Source organism: Glycine soja, chromosome 17 (assembly GCF_004193775.1).
Source record: "Glycine soja cultivar W05 chromosome 17, ASM419377v2, whole genome shotgun sequence".
In the NCBI taxonomy this organism is placed as follows: Eukaryota; Viridiplantae; Streptophyta; class Magnoliopsida; order Fabales; family Fabaceae; genus Glycine; species Glycine soja.
This window is the reverse complement of record NC_041018.1, coordinates 33,520,744-33,537,701: the sequence shown is the minus strand read 5'-3', so window position 1 is coordinate 33,537,701 and position 16,958 is coordinate 33,520,744. Positions and strand designations below refer to the sequence as shown.

Genomic DNA, 16,958 nt, shown 5'->3' with positions numbered 1-16,958 from the left:
ACCATCTGTGTGTAATAAAAAATTGCCGTGAAATTGGTGTAGTTTTACTTCTTTATCAGGATCTGATGATCGTAGCTAAAAGGGCATCTTGCAATCTTCAGATTGACTAAATCTTGTTTTTGTATTGCAACGTTCATGTTTGTTTAATATAAAGATTGAAACAAAAAATAAATTGTTAAGCAACTATTTTCTTAGCGTGTGTTTGGCAGCGATGAGAGAAGGTTGAAATGCGGAGAAAAGAAAAAAAAAAATGCATGGAAAGATATAATTTAGTCGGTTTGTCATCGAAGTAGCGAAGAATTTTTTCTCGTGGGTATCATGTAAAAACATTTCTTCACTTATAAGCAAAGATTTGCAAAGAAATGGCCTAGTTTTGTGTGCTGCAAAGAATAGCTTCCCTCGCACACATACTGCAAATTATTTCATTAATAATTAATTTTTATTAAACCGAATAATAATAATAATTCAAATAACATTTATTTTAACTCAAGACGCTCAAATTCAAATATTTCACTTCTATTTTCACTCTTTCTCTTATGTCAAACAACTTTTATTTCTCATCATTTCTCACATATTTCTCTTCTCATCTACCTATTTTTCCTTCCCTCTATTTCTTCTCCCCTTACCACACTCAGTCTTAAAGTGTTACATATTTGAAATTTTTCAGTTGGGATTGCTTAAAAATACTTTACTCGTTAAACAATACTTTTTTTTCTTCATTCAGTGCACCGAAATATAATTATAAATTGAAATTTGCAAAGGTACTTTCTCAATTTAAATCCAAAAATAGCCAATTATTCAAATCAGGTGGGTTTGTTAGCCTTATCACATCAATGCCTTAATAGCGATTTCAAATTGATTTGGGATAAAGACTTGCGCCTAATGACTGATGTAAGTACAAGTAGGAACATACACAGAAGATTTTAGAAATAAAGTTACACAGAAAATGGTTTCATTCACTGCATGGTCCTTCATCATGATGTACCACACAGTAGCAATCAAAACCCACTCTCACTTCATCTGGCTACCAGAAGCATCATAAGAACATTGGATTCATAAACAAAATGGCACTCCCAATAACCAGCTATTTTCCACATTTCTTAAGATTTTCCACCATAACATGAGGTAGGTAAGTTAACAAGGATTGAGAATCCAGCATGCAATGCAAGTCAGGACACTAAAACTGCAGTGTTTCCAGTTACTGGCCTTAGACTGGCTGCATGCTCTAGTTGTTTCCATGCCTCCTTTCGCTTCTCCCCTGTTGAGATCAAGATTGCTTCTTCCTCCTTAAAGTGATTATGACAAGAAATGAAGAACTTCTCATCCATCTCCAAGAACATCTTTCTAATATTGTGAGTTAGGTTGACGACTGCCGGGTTCCAATGGCTTTGAACATTCCTGTCTAAAGCTGAAAATATGATGGGCAGGATCACTTGTCGGTTATGTGCAATCAAGTTGACAATGTGGTCATTGTTCCATAAGAAAAGAGCCCTTTCAGCTACCTGCAACAATCCATGTTGAATAGAAAAAGAAAATGTATCTTTCAGCAATTAACAAGGTGGTAGTCAAGGGAAACAATTGATTCTCAAAAGTGTGATGATGTGGGCAAAAGATTATTGCGGAGAAAGCAACAAAAATGTTACAAGTGTATTAAGGTAACAAAAACAGCTTCATTTCCACTGGTTTTCAAGGAACATGGGAATTTTTGGAAAATATAGTGCCCTGTAGAAACAAGAAAGAATGTTCATCCTCATTCCCATAAAAGTTTGAGATCCAACTAGAGATTTCAAATGAATCAAGGAAAACGAGACAAACTGCTTTCACATCCTATCAGGGACTATATTATCACAATTTAATCAAGCACATTGCATAGATAAATTTCACAAGAGAAGTTGCAACATGTTTCATCTTTGAAACCAAAGACCCATTTATAGTATCTTCCAGTCAATCTTTTAAGCTTAGCATTCCCAACTCACATTGAAAGTTAGTTAAAACATAAAATAAATGTCCACAAACAAACATAAATCTTGTGAGATGAAGCAAACTGCAAAACTGTGTGTTTGTTCCATCAGCGAGTACAGTTCCTCTTTTAATTTTTTTTTTTAAAAAAGAAATGACCTTATATGTCTCTGAAAAATCTAGGTTTAAACTTCAGATAAGACCATATAAGTTATTATTATTATAACTCAATTCCATCGCAGATCAAACAAACTGTTTTAAAAAAATCTGAAGCCCGTGAAAGCCATTGGATAGATATCAATTGTTGAAACTAAACACAGCTGAGAAATAACAAGGCATAGTAATACTTAATTGAATTATCCTCTATTAATTAAATGCCATTATAGCATACAAATTTATAAAGAGCATGTTAGGCCACAAATGCTATGGCAGAAGCTAACTCAAATATGGTAAAAGATAAGAAAAAACTAGAAAAGTCAAAAAACTAATCCAACCACATTGCATGACTAATTTGGTCAAGCTTATCAACCATTTACCCATGTTTTCATACTCAAAGTACATAACAGAGCATAAATAAGAAAGATCTTCAAATCTGTAAAAAGACTGAACTGAACATTAACAGAAATAAAACCTACCAGAACCTGAAAGTGAAAGAAAATATACAGACCCACAAAAACTATAGAACATAGATCTAACCTTTTAAGTGGAAAATAACATAAAAGTAGAAGTATGCAAATGATGAAGATTTACCAAATGAATTCAGTAATAGCAACTTTACCTGAAAGTGTAAACTGTTAATGCAGCACCCGATCCGCCTAAACAAAGGGACCATGATCCTCTGGAACTCTACCATGTTAATTACTTCCAAAATTTCTTCCAGTTCACCCAGAAACATCACCTCTTTCTGGCTATTTGTTGCTGGCCAATATTTCAACAATCCCCTTATCACAATGCTCGCTAACTTTGGCTCCTTCTCTATAAACTGCATAACACAGTAGGACAATTGCTGAAAGTAGGCCCCAATAGATTTCGGCTTGTGCAAGGGGACCAAAACCCTCCACAAGAAGATTTTGTGTTCCTCTTTCAAGGGCAAAGCAAACCCAGTAATCACGCTCCCAAAAATCTCCAACAGCTCACCAATCCCATTGGGCTTATCAGTCTCAAACACGAACCGATAAAATATATTGTTAATAGATTTCCGTATATACGGTCTATGCACCATGAACTTTCCATAAATCCTATGCAGAATAGTCTTTAAGCAATCCCTTTCCCTAGGATCCTCCGAATCAAACAATTCAAGCAATCTGGCAATAAAGGAGTGATCAATATATTTTTTCGCCACCTTCGCATCGATGCATGAGGAAGAGATAAACTTAAGCAGCAATTCATACACAAGCTGCAAATGTGGCCAAGCAGGATCAAACAGAGGCTCATCATCATCATTCTCACCACCACCACTTGCCCTATAATTAGGAGGGAAAACTCTAAACAAATTAATAGCACACATTCTACAGATAGCAAGAATAGCAGGCTCACTAAACCTCATTGTCCCACAAGCCACAAAATCAACAAGCTCAACCAAAGTCTTCCTTTTCACATCTTTATCTGCACTGCTTTTACTAGGGTCAGTGAAATCAAATGTGACACAACAAAGGCTCAATTTGCTCACAAACAGGTTCATCTTCTCAGCATTAGGAACATCCTTAAACGGCACCAAAGGTTCAATTCCGGACACCATGCTCGCCGGAAACACCGCCGACGAAGAAGCTCGCTTGGCGGCGGAAGAACTTCCGCCATGTGGCTTGTTGCTTCTGCCGGCAGCACGTGGCGAATCGGCGGAACGAGCCGAGTCGACTCGGGGCGACTTGTCCGAGTCGGGCTTCAACGACTTCCGAGGAAGCTTGCTGAGGATTTGCTTGAGCATAGCGATCCAGAAGCAGAAATCAACGAATTACGAACCTTTCAGATGAAAATTGAACCCATGAAGGAAGAATTGGAACCAATCGAACCCGATAGTGTTGATTTCTGCAAAAGCTTTGAAAAGGGGAAGCAGAAACCTTAGATCTCGATCACCGGAAAATCCGAGCACTGTGGGGTCTCCCGTGAAATTGAGATCCGCATTTGAAATGGGTTTTAGGAAATTTTCGATTTTGCGTCACACATTGATGGAAAAATCAAATCTTGAAGGTTGGGGTTTGTGGGTGACGATGAACGTGAACCAAAAAAGGGAATGGTGAAGCAGAGAAAGAGAAAGGGAAAAATGTTTATCACAAAAGGAGTGAAGATTAATAAAAAAAAATAACAATAATGAAAATTTTGGATTTGAACCAAAGAAAATCACATTCTCAGAAAAATTGTTACAAATTTTCTTGGGAATGTGAAGAGAAAGAGAACAGAAACTTGTGGTTGAATGTGGGAAAGGTGGGAACTTGGGGCAAGTGGAACTATGAATGTGGTGATAGAGATAATGGAGCTATGAAGAGATTTTGGGTAACAGAGAAAAACCTCTTAGCTGTTTCTTTCTTCTTGGTATTCATCTATCTCCATGAGATTGAAAGGAGAACAAAGGGGGAAAAAAAAAGTACAATGAGTTTTTATTTTTCTTTTTACTTGAAACAATTTTATTTTTTTTAAAAAAAAAAAAACTGCTACTTTAGATGTATATTTTAAAATATTATTTACGGGAGCAGAGAAAAAGTAAGAATAGAACTAAAAAAAATTAAAATAATAAAAAACAAAAAGTTAAAAAAAGTCTATAAGTCTTAAGCGTTATCACGTTAGTCTTTGAAATGATTTTTTTTTTATAAAAAAAATGTCTTTAAAAAATCTACTTATTTTATGTAGGTCCTAAATATAATTACTTACAGAAATTTTTGTGTTAAATATATATTAATATTATCATTTAAATCAAATGTTACATTTAAGGGTTATAATAATGTTAAATCGTATGTTACATCTAAGAGTTGGAATAATGTGATTAATAACATAACATTGTTATATATTTTTAGAAATCAAAATAATATATTATTAAAATTGTTTTATAGACCACAAATATTTTTTATGAAATGAAAATAATATTGTTCGAGTCATCTAAAACACTCTCTCTATATAGAAAGTTAACATAATGAGTTAAAATAACTTAAGTAAATTTATTATCCAACAAAATTTTAATACTTACTTTTATTGACTATTTTAAATTTTTTGGATAAATATTTATTTTGTCATGTTCTATCTACGTGATTGTTACATGTTAAAAATTTATTTTTTAATTTGATCTCCAAACTTCATAATTCGTTGTCATTTTAGTCTTTGTGCTTAATCACTTATTAACATTTGAATTCCTAAACTTAATTGTAAAAGCAAATAACACAAAAAGGTGGGTTGAATTATGTTTTTAGAAATTTAAAACTTTTCTATAGACTAAAAACATGTTTACTGTGTGATGCAAACCTAAAATCACTTAGAAATGTTTTAATTCAAACTTTACCCGACGATGAGAAAAAACAATTTTCTTTGTAAAACGGAATGAGATATAAGATCTAAAAACAAAATCAAATTTTTTTGTCAGTTCAAGCAACAAGAAAAACACACAAAATATCATAGTAGTTCATCTCAAACCTGAGATTACGTCTAGTTCTTGGCAACCATCAAACTTCCACTAACTTATCAAAGTTACAAGTATTATTTATTACCACTTCTAACTCTTACATTTGCAAGCTCTACCCCAAGCTTGACTTAAACCCAATATTTTTTTTCTTACCAAGTCATTCCTGACTCTAAACAAATCAACAAAATTTGTTGGAAGATTGCATATTGATTAAATATGTGATCGTCTTACAAACGGATATATTATTCAGTAGTTTTAGTCTTTTCTCTCAAGATATATAAGGTATTTTGAGAGTTTAGTATTTTTACAAGACTTTACAAAAAACTTCTTCTATATATAGTCTTCATCTTCAAGTATCTGTTGTCTCACAATAGTTGGATTCTTCATTTTGTTATTCGTTTGAAGTCATATGTCTATTAGAACATTTAATGTTTGCATTAAATACACGTCTCTTCTTCATGCAAAGTCCATGCTGATAAGTTAGCATGCCTTGCTTGTACTTTAGCAAGGAAGTCACTTTTTTCATCACAGCAAGTATGCAACAACAAAGTGCACCTTTTGATAAAGATCAATGTCTTCCAGATTATGAAGTTCATTTATTCTTCATAGAACTTTGACAAATCCTAGTAAAACATTGTTTATATGAAAAAATCTTAAACACATAATACTAAAGGAAGAACTTAAATTCACTACTTGAATATTATATCAGATCATCTTATGAATGCATCATCTAAAACTTCAAACACATAGATACATATTATGATATGATAACATATCAGACACAACTTTTATCATTTGTATTTATTTGCATATAATCAAAGTAATTAGGAGTCTTGATTCTTCTTTAAGACATAAATGTCTTTTGATTCAACAATCTCCCACTTTTGATGATGTCAAACAAATACAAATGTAAAAGTTGAAGACATATATATGATATATAATGACAGTTTAAGTGCAATATCTGTCTTATCAGATGCAATATAAGAAAATATAAAAATATTGTGCATCATAAGACTTTGAGATAAAGTCCTTTAATTAGAAAACTCTCATTTTATTCATGAGAAGTATATTACATGAAGAATAGATGAACAATAATAGAATAAGAGTGTAAAGATTTAAGAAAATCTCCCTCTAAGATGATGCTCGCCCCCTTAGCTTGTGCATCTTCTGCTATGGTTGCATTTTTCTTCTTTTTTTACTTCTTCTCCCCCTTTTGTTTGACAACTTCTTCTTCCTCTTCAAGCTTGCAAAAGAACTTATCCCCAGATTTGTTATCAGATGAATTATTCAAGAAAGTGTCAACACACTTCTTAAAAAGGTACTCTCCAAGGATCTTCCATCTTTTAGCTTCTCTTTGAGCAGGAACCATATCCTAAAGAGCTTCAGCAAATGCCTCCCTTGTTCTGAGTAGAGTTGTCTCAAGAAATCTAACATACTCTTGGGATGGAGAAGGACAATTGTAGACTTCCATGGCCATATTAGCAGCAACAGTAGGAGCCTCATCATTAGAATTCACATCTTTAATGATGAGTTGTACTTGATGAATGAAGGTGAATGTAGACTTTGGAAGTTGAACAGTGAATGACAAATTTCGCCCATACACAAAAATCTGTAATACCTTTGCAAAGGTTGCCAATCCCTGCTTATGAGTTCCATCTTTTGATGCAGTGTAGTTACTTCATGTCTGAAGAGTTTGCCTGGTCTTGCTTTGACATAACGCGTGGGGCGTGCATATTCTCCTTACCTTTGTAGTAGTCTGCATTAGGGATCAATACTAACTTGTCCATTACTAATTGGAACTTAGTTCTAGAGTGTGCAAGACACAAAAATTAAGAGTCTAACATAAAAGGTAGATGCATGTTCAGTTTTTGCAGTCATCTGAAGGAAGCTTACCTTGCCCTGATGTCTTCTTTATACTAGTTTAGTCACAAATGCAATTGTGGGCCATAATTAGAGAACTCCCATTCTGAGAAGGTTGGACTCATCTCAGGATCTTCAAGGTAGATGTCTTCTATGTAGAAGGATTCCTCCAACTTAGCACGATTCCAGGGAAGAACTAGATTGAAGGTAGCCATTAGAGTAAGTAGTTGTTGTAGGTTTAGAGGAGTGAAGAAAGGCATTTCATCAGAGGCAGCCTCTCTACTTCTCTAGATTGTAGCTCCTAGAGGGTAGACCTTCCTATCAAATGGTCTGTGTTTGAAGATGATGTTGTTGAGGTTTGGAGAAGAGGGATTCCTTGAGGGAAATTCCCTTAAATGACTTGTTCTTCCAAAGTAATTGGACAAAGCATTGACCTCTGCTTCTTGCAAGGTCTCAAAAGATGAATAAGAAAAAGGATCAATCCTTGGTACACCTTTTTTCCATAGCTTGAGCCAATTTAACTTCTGAACCTCAATCTTCTGCATCTTTGGGTCCAAGCGTTAGGTGTCAATATCCATTTTCTCTCTCCATGCTTGGTTGCTGGTTTGCCCTTTAGATAGTTTGTATCCCCTGAAGCCATGGTAAAGTCTAACATTTCTGTTTGAAACAAGCACTATCTCAGGTTTAGTTTGAGGTTAAGATCTTGAGGGTAGCAACCAATCAGTTGAGTCTTTGTCTGGTTTGCTCAGACGTTGATGCAATTTGTTTAAAATATTGATTAAGAGTTAAGGTGCAACAAAAATATTAATCCTCTTCCTGATTTTCAATTTAACTTTCATAGCATCAAAAGGAACAGACTTAATAGCTCCATAGATGGTTTCCAATCTTGAGATGCCAGCTTCTAACATAGGTTGAGCAACTAGAGCATTAACAATAACTTCATCTTCAATTATGGCTAGACGAGGGTGCAAAGATGAAACCCTAGGGTCTGTTTGAACAACGTCTAATTCAACAACAACATTAGACCCTCGCAATGAGACTTCAATAACAAATTGAAGCATTACAACATCTAGAGCCTATCTTTCTTCTTCAGTTACTACTTATTACACCATAGTTGGTTGAAGCTCTATGTCTCTTTTAGTAGACAATGTAGAAAATATCTCAACATTTGTTTCCAAGACTGATTGAACTCTTTCATCAAATTCTTGTTTCTATAACTCTTCTTCAGACACAGCTTTGACAACCTCAATCACCACTTCATCAGGTACTTGGTTACTAGTAGATGCTTGTCTTAGCTTTTCTTCCCTTGTCAAGGTCTTTAGAGATTCGATTATAACTTCTTCAGGAATCTCTTCTAAAGCCTATCCTTCAAGGGTAGCATCCTTCTTTGTTGCCTTTACCTCTGCCTTCTTTTCATGTCTTACTCTGCTCTTGCTTTTCATTTAGCATATGCAAAAGAGTATTGTTTGGCCTTAGCAAAGGAAACAACTTCGGCCTTGCTTGGAGGGGGTGAAGCAGACTTGGGTGTTGGTTAGGAAGGAAAGGCTAAGGAAGGTGAGGGTATAGGGATGGTGTTTTGTTCGAACTCTAGGACAGTCCCGAACTTTATCAGAAAGTGTACTAAGTTGTTAAAGTAATAATAAAACGGTAAGAAATCGAGTATCGAACTCAGGGAACTTGTTTCATTTGGTGAAGTTTCATTCAGCAAGCAGACATTGATATAAAGCCATGTAAACATAATTAAATCAAAGATGTATATGCTATAAATCTAAAATAACTACAAATATGCTTATCAAAATAGGAGAGAAAACATATGATTAAAACGTTGGGTCCTTCCATTGAACGCTTGATGTAATTAAAAGATTTTTCTCTAATTAAGATTATTTCTGTGTTCTATGCTGAGGATTAAAATACCAAATACCAATTCCTTGCGTGAATGGATTAATTCTTATTAAACCTCATTCTCGGATGTCTCATCAAACTTAGCCTAAACGAACAACATTACAATCACAGCATATCAAAAACTAAAACCCTTCACTCTATGTCTAGCAATGCAGTTATCTAGTCCTGCTCTATCCAGTTCTAAGGATTAATACATTTTCCAATGCTAAAAATCCTAACTTTACACACCAATGGGTGATTAGACCAAAAGCATGCAATAATTAAATGCAGATAGAAGTAATAAACACATAAAAAAACTTTAAATAGATAGTTAAGAATTTACATCAAGTTTCAGCAGAATTTCCCAACAGAGATACTTAGCCTTCCATTGCAAGGCAGCACCTTTCAGCTACAAGATGAGGGTTTAAGAAGAAAATAACAGGTTACACAGTGGTGGAGATGTCTTCTCCACCTCTAGGAACCTAGAAATTACTCCTAAACCTAAGATCCTCTTGAAAGTTAAGGTTTTTGGCTTCCTTGCTCTATTTTGCGCCTCTGTTCTACTCTCTACGTTCCAATCCACGCTCTATTCTAACCCCCCTTTTGATTTTTCCAACTTCAGCCTTAAAAAGGGCTTTCTGTCCTTGAAGACTCACTTAGCACCATTTTCGCGCTTAGCGCGAGTTAGTGAATATCCACTTAATGTGTGATTCTCGCTAAGCGCACAAGCCTCGCTTAGCGAGACACCAGCTGCAAGCCTTCACAAATCTTCATCCTTTTTACCTAAAATTGAAGTTGAAACACATAAAATTCACAATGTTGGGCACTTCTATTGAAAAAAATTAAACTAAACCTAAAAATATGTACAAACCTACAAAAAGAACCATAAGTTGGGGAAAAAATAAACATTTTATAAAACTTTTCTATACAAAAGTTAGTCGTAAATGACGACTAACATGTTTCTAAGATTTTCACCTCAGATGATGGTGTGTCTTGTTTAGGTTGGGAAAGATCACATTTCTGAATAGGTCGAGGAGATGATGGTAAAGGTTAAGGTGTTGGTTGGGTCTGGAAAGGTTTGATTCTGATGGTAGGCTTTTTGGGTTTGGATCCATGGTCTGAGTCAAAGTCTGAACCCTTTCTCTTTTTTGGGGTCAGATAAAGGTTGGGTTCTTGGATTTTTGGCTAAGGATAGGGGCTGGGGGTTAAAAGATGGAGGGTGGTCTTTTCTTTTGGTGGGTAACTTGTGTCTGGGTTGGCTAGGCTTGGCTTGCTCCTCCTGCATCTGTTGAGAATACGCTTCAGATTTAAGATCCAAACGATTAGCTTGAGTTCCTATAGTTTGATCAACATCAGATAAAGGAGTCTTAATCACCTATTTCTTCATTTTCTTCTTTATGTGCCTTTGCACATACTCTGGGAATTTTTCAGCAATCCCCATCTTCACGAAGGTAGCACCTTTTAGCTAAGTCGCTCCAAATGATGGCTCCATCAAAGAGACCTCCACTCTAGATAGGCTTAGAATTTGGGTGAAGAGCATTCCATAAGGAATAAGGTTCTTCTTCACCTTGGGGTTGAAACTATCCTTGAAGGCCTGCATCCAATAAAAGACAATCTCATCCAGATTCACCTTCTCACCTACCATGATTTTGTAGATGCAAAAAATGGTCTTTATCGCTAACATTGTCCTTTAGGCCTACCTTAGGCATGACCATGCTGAACAACACACTGTGGATTATCCTACACATGTAGGTCAAGTTAGTTGTCATCAAGAAGGTGTTGAATGCCTTCTTGTCACCTTCGTCTGGGTATGGCTTTCCATAGAACAGTTTTTCCACAACTCCTAGGTTATCTCTTTCTCCCAGTCTTTGCTTATGGTCAAACCATCCAGACGCAACAACAATGGTGGTTGGAGAGATCACCACCTGAGTCCCAGCAATAGTCCCCTTGATGTTGACTCCATCTTGCTTTACAGTTCACTAGAAAAGGGCACAAGGTTCATAATGTCAGGTACTAAACTTCTTTAGAAAAGATGTCCAGCTAACCCTATCAAAGATTACCTTCACGTCAAATCCTTCCTCTTTTAAGCTTTGGAAGTTTATCCACTTCCTAGGGATAAACCAGTCCTTAGGGAAAGCTTAAGTAGCATCTCCAACGTTGTTGATGGTGGGGATGCCAACAGACTCGTCTTCCTTGAAGGTTCCATTATTCACAAGAGTTTTTTTTTAAACAAGAGAAAAGAGAAAAGCTTTTGAAGTTTTTAAGTTCTCAGACGATGATTTTGCACAAGCACAAATACTTTTGAGAGTTCAAAAATTTTAGGAACTTCTACAAGTGTTTGTGTTTGCCTTTTATAGTTTTTCAAAAAGAAGAAGAGAGAGGGTTAAATGTAATGACTCAAATCTCATTAAGTACATTTTGAAAATGGTTTTTAATGATGGCAAGAATTGCGGCACACATTTGTCAATAAAAATTGATATGTTTTTATCTTTGTAAACACGTTTCCTCTAGCAAATGTGCACTTCAACAAACATTAGTCCCAACAGATTAATGATAAAAATAATAAGACGATGCATCATTTGAAAATAAAGTTTCATTAATTTGATAAATTAGTCATATTTAAGTGTTTCCTTATATAGACGAAACGTTCTTCAGACAAAGCCTTAGTGAAGATATCAACCACTTGATGATCTGTGTCTATGAACTTTATATCAAAAACACCTTTTTGCACATAATCACGAATTAAATGATATCTTACCTCAATATGCTTAGCCTTTGAATATTGTATGGGATTTTTAGATAGGTTGATTGGACTAGTATTGTCACAATATATCGATATATTATTTTTAATACTAAAGTAATCTTCTAGCTGATACTTTACCCATAACAGTTGTGAACAACAGCTTGCAACAGACACATTTTCAACTTTAGGTGTAGATAAAGCAATGGAATTTTTTTTTTACTTGCCCAAGATATCAAACAAGGTCCAATATAGTGACATCCTCCACTTGTGCTATTCCTTTTTACTTTGTCTCTTGCATAGCCTGCATCATAGTAACCTACTAACCTGAAATCTTGATTTTACTTATAAAACAAACATTGGTTAGCGGTACCTACTAGATAACATAAAATCCTTTTTACAGCCTTAGATGTGATTCTCAAGGATCAGAATAAAATCTAGCGCACAGACATATGTTATGCATAATATAAAGTCTACTTGAGGCCAAATATAGATAAGATCCAATCATACCTTTATAGATTGTCTGATATAATGGTTTACCTGATTCATCTTTACTTAGAGGATTGGAAGCATGCATTGGAGTTTTCATGGGCTTAACATATTCCATTTTAAACTTGTTTAGAAGTTCCTTAGTGTATTTCTGTTGATGGATATAGATACCTTTGTTTTCTTGCTTGATCTGAAGCCCTAGAAAGAACTTAAGTTCTCCCATCATGCTCATTTCAAACTCATTTTTCATAAGATTAGAGAAGTCCTTGCATTGAGATTTATTAGTAGCTCCAAAGATAATATCATCAACGTATATCTTAGCTATAATGAAGTCCTTGCCAACTTCTCTTCTAAAGAAAGTTGTATCTACTTTGTCTCTCATAAAGCCATTTTCTAAAACAAAAAAGCTTAGTCTATCATACCAAGCTCGAGGTTCTTGTTTCAGACCATCAAAGCCTTTTGAAGTTTGAAAACATGGTCTGTAAGTGTATGGTCTTCAAAGGCAGGAGGTTGTCTAATATACACTTCATCTTCAATAAAGCCATTTAAAAAAGCACTTTTAACATCCATTTGAAAAAGTTTTTTTTGTTTTTATGAGCAACAAAGGCAAGCATGATTCTTATAGCTTCAAGTCTAGCAACAAGAGCAAAGGTTTCAGTGAAATCAATACCTTCTTGTTGGTTATAGCCTTGAGCTACTAACCCAGCTTTGTGTCTTACCACTTTTCCTTGTTCATCCAGTTTATTTTGAAAACCCATCTTGTTCCAATGATGCTCTTGTTTTTAAGTTTGGGAACAAGAGTCTAGACGTTGTTCCTCATAAATTGGTGAAGCTTTTCTTACATGGCAATAATCCAGTCATCATCTGTCAAAGCTTCTTCTATGGTCTTGGGCTCTATTTCAGACACAAGAGAACTTGAAGCAAGATCTTTGAAAGATTATCTAATCTTAACTCCTTTAGTCTGATCTCCAATGATTTGATCTTGTGGATGATGGTGGACAAAGTTTTAGTCCTTCGTCTGTGGTTTATGATCTGACGATTCTTCAATCCGAGGAAGGATTTCTTTAGGCTGTTTAATCTCTTTTTCTTTAGGAGATATAGATGATCCTATCTACATATTTGCAAAATCATCCTCAAGATTTGATAACTTTGTACTAGACTTTTGTCCATCATTGAATTTAACATGGATGGATTCTTCTACAATTAAAGTTCTAGTATTAAAAACTCTATATGCTTTAGATGTATCAAAAAAGCCAAGAAAAATCCCTTTACTGCTTTAGAAACAAACTTAGCAAGTTGATCTTTAGTGTTAAGGATAAAACACTTAAATCCAAATGGATGAAAGTATGAAATATTGGGTATTCTTCCTCTCCATAATTCATAGGGAGTCTTTTTTATCAATGGTCTGATCAATATTATGTTTTGAACACATGTTGTATTAATTGCTTTTGCCCAAAAATGCTTCGGAAGTGAGTTCTCACAACATGGTTCTAGCCATCTCTTGCAGAGTTATATTTTTCTTTTCAACTATCGTATTTTGTTGAGGTGTTCTTAGTGAAGAAAAGTTTGGAAAATACCATTCTTTTGGCAGAATGATCTAAACTCAGCATTTTCAAACTCAGTTCCATGGTCAGTTCTAATAGAAGAGATACAAAAGCCTTTTTTGTTTTGAACTCTTTTAGAGAATATTCACCTTGAAAAACTCATGCTTATGAGCAAGAAAGTATACCCAAGTATATCTTGAATAGTCATCAACTATGACAAAACCATACTTTTTTCCTCCTAGACTCAATGTTCTGATTGATCCAAATAGATCCATGTGCAACAATTGTAACGGTCTGGAAGTGGAAACAACATCTTTATGTTAGACAAATGGCCTCAGTTATCTTAAGAAGGGGGGGTTGAATTAAGATAACAAGAATTATTCCCCAATTTAAAATTTCACTCTCTCTTTTTAGATTAACAATGCACCCTTAACATGAATTACTCAAAAGACAATTCAGAATAAACTTCTCTAAAGGCAAAAGATAAATAGCAATAAATAAAAGAAGTTTAAGGGAAGAGAGAAATGCAAACTTGATTTATACTAGTTCGGTCACTTCCTGTGCCTACGTCCAGTCCTCAAGCAACCCACTTAAGATTTTCCACTCTCTTTGTAAAATCCTTTTACAAAGTCTGAATCACACAGGGGCAACCCTTCCCTTGTGTTCAGGAATCCTTTACAACAAGAGACCCTCGGTCTCTTAACCCCTTTTCGAAAGTAAAAAGAAAAGAAGAAGAAATCTCTCTTGAAAGAGACAGATTATACAATGAAGATCAATCACAATTCCTTATTTGAATATGCAAGTGTTTGACCAAGGAATCTTTTGAGAGGATAAGACATTTCAATTTAGAAAAACTCTCTTAATCTTTTGAGAGGATAAAACTTTTTGGGCAATCAAAAACTCTCTCTTAATTCGTGTTTCCAAGTCACATATAAATAGACCTTTGATGGCCATTCATAAACCATTTGAATAGATGTGATTCTTGAAAGTTATTTTCTGAAAATCTCCTCTGGTAATCGATTACAATATTTGTGTAATCGATTACAGGCTTTAATATTTGAATTAAAACGTTTATTAACTGCTGGTAATCGATTACCAATATGGTGTAATCGATTACACAGTCTAAAATTTGAATTCAAATATTTAGTAGCTGTTGTAAACCATTTTTGGCCACTGGTAATCGATTACATCCTCTGGTAATCGATTACCAGAGAGTAAATCTCTTGAAAAACACTTTTTAACTCAAATTACTTGGCCAAACCTTTTGCTAAATCAATTAGGAATTCCCTTCCTAAAATACTAGTGATCATCTTGATGTTGTGGCTTGTATTCTTGAATCATTTGCATCATTTGCATCAAATCATCATGATCATCATCAAAACATCAAAGTCATTTGCTTCTACAATCTCCCCCTTTTTGATGATGACAATATAAGTCCTGAAATCAAGATTCAAGCAAACAATGTATATATATAAAATTTGCGTTTACTCCCCCTATGTTTTGGAATTGATGATCACTTGATTTCTAACATTTATCACTTGATTTCTATGCTTTTTGATCATCATCAAAACACCAAATATCTTCTACAATATCCCCCTTTTTGATGATGACAATCCCTGAAATCAAGACAAACCATATACAAGATGATAGCGCGTTAACACAGCCCTTACTCCCCCTATCTTTTGGCATGTATGCCTATGCCTAACTTTAATGAGTTTAATTGATTTCTAACCCAAGTTCTCTCAAGTTCTCTCCCCCTTTGGCAACATAAAAAAAACTAAACAACACAATCAAAATCCAAACAGAGCCAAACATTAAACCAAAATAAATCCATACATTGCCATAACCAACCAAAGCAAAGTCCAGAAATATAATAATAGTGCAAGAGTATGATAACTAGAGCAACAAAAACCAAATACACGGCGATAAAACAAAGTACTAATAATACTTAATTACTAATAAGACTTAGTCATAATAATAACAATTAAGCTAATAGGATGATGGAGGCGGTGGTGGTGGATCAAAGCAAGTACGGATGAAGGAGACATCTTCTTCAACTTGTGTGAGGCGAATATCCATGCCGGCAAAGCGTGTATCCAATGAGTCGAAACGTTCACCAACATAAGAACGAAGACCTCGTAATTCGGTAAGGACTTCATTCAGGAGTGCTGAATCTTCACGCTGAGGAGGAGGTGAAGGAGTACGCTCATCTTGAGGAGGGAGTGCGTCTTTCTTCAGCCATTTGACCATTTCGATCCTTACGGTAACCAAAGGAAGTTATAGCACCAGCACCAATTGCAAAGGAACGCTTGACTTGAACAAATGGCTCATCATCAAGCGGAATTTGAAAATGACGCAAAAACAAAGTTATCAACTGTGGATAAGGTAGAGGTGCATTGGCCCGTAATGCCTTATGCATTCGGTACCAAACCAAATGGGCCCAGTCGATCTGACGACTGGGGAGAAAAGCCCACATCAGAATCAAATCCTCCTCAGAGGCTTGTGCTAAATTTGAAGACCGGGGAAGCAAAATTCTAACAATGATATAGTGCATGATGTGATTATCAAAAGTTAATGATCCGGCCAGCAATCTACCGGTCATTTCAGCCTGGTCATTGCAGACCATACGGCGAGCATCATGACTAGAATAATCAAATTTCCAATCATCAACAATGGTGCCCTCAAAAGGTGCACCTTGACTGGGTAAATGAGTTAAAGAAAAGAATAAGGACTGATCAATGATCATAGGAATACCATGCACCTCAGAGGAAATAATGCCATCCTGAATTTTCAAATTGCAGTAGAAGACCTTTACAAGTTCAGGATAATGTGGCAGTTTTAATGACATGAAATCAACAAGGCCAGAATTTTGAAACAC

At 35.1% G+C, this 16,958-nt stretch overlaps 1 protein-coding gene across 1 annotated transcript; it reads right to left on the bottom strand.

Moving 5' to 3' along the window:
* Positions 1 to 773: 773 nt before the first annotated feature.
* On the bottom strand, positions 774 to 4,529 carry LOC114392532 (serine/threonine protein phosphatase 2A 57 kDa regulatory subunit B' kappa isoform-like). The gene is made up of 2 exons (XM_028353701.1): positions 2,738 to 4,529; positions 774 to 1,502 (listed from the first exon to the last, which is right to left on the bottom strand). Exons 1-2 carry the CDS (start codon positions 3,881 to 3,883, stop codon positions 1,170 to 1,172), a joined length of 1,479 nt encoding a protein of 492 aa, XP_028209502.1. The 5' UTR covers positions 3,884 to 4,529; the 3' UTR covers positions 774 to 1,169.
* Positions 4,530 to 16,958: the final 12,429 nt, after the last annotated feature.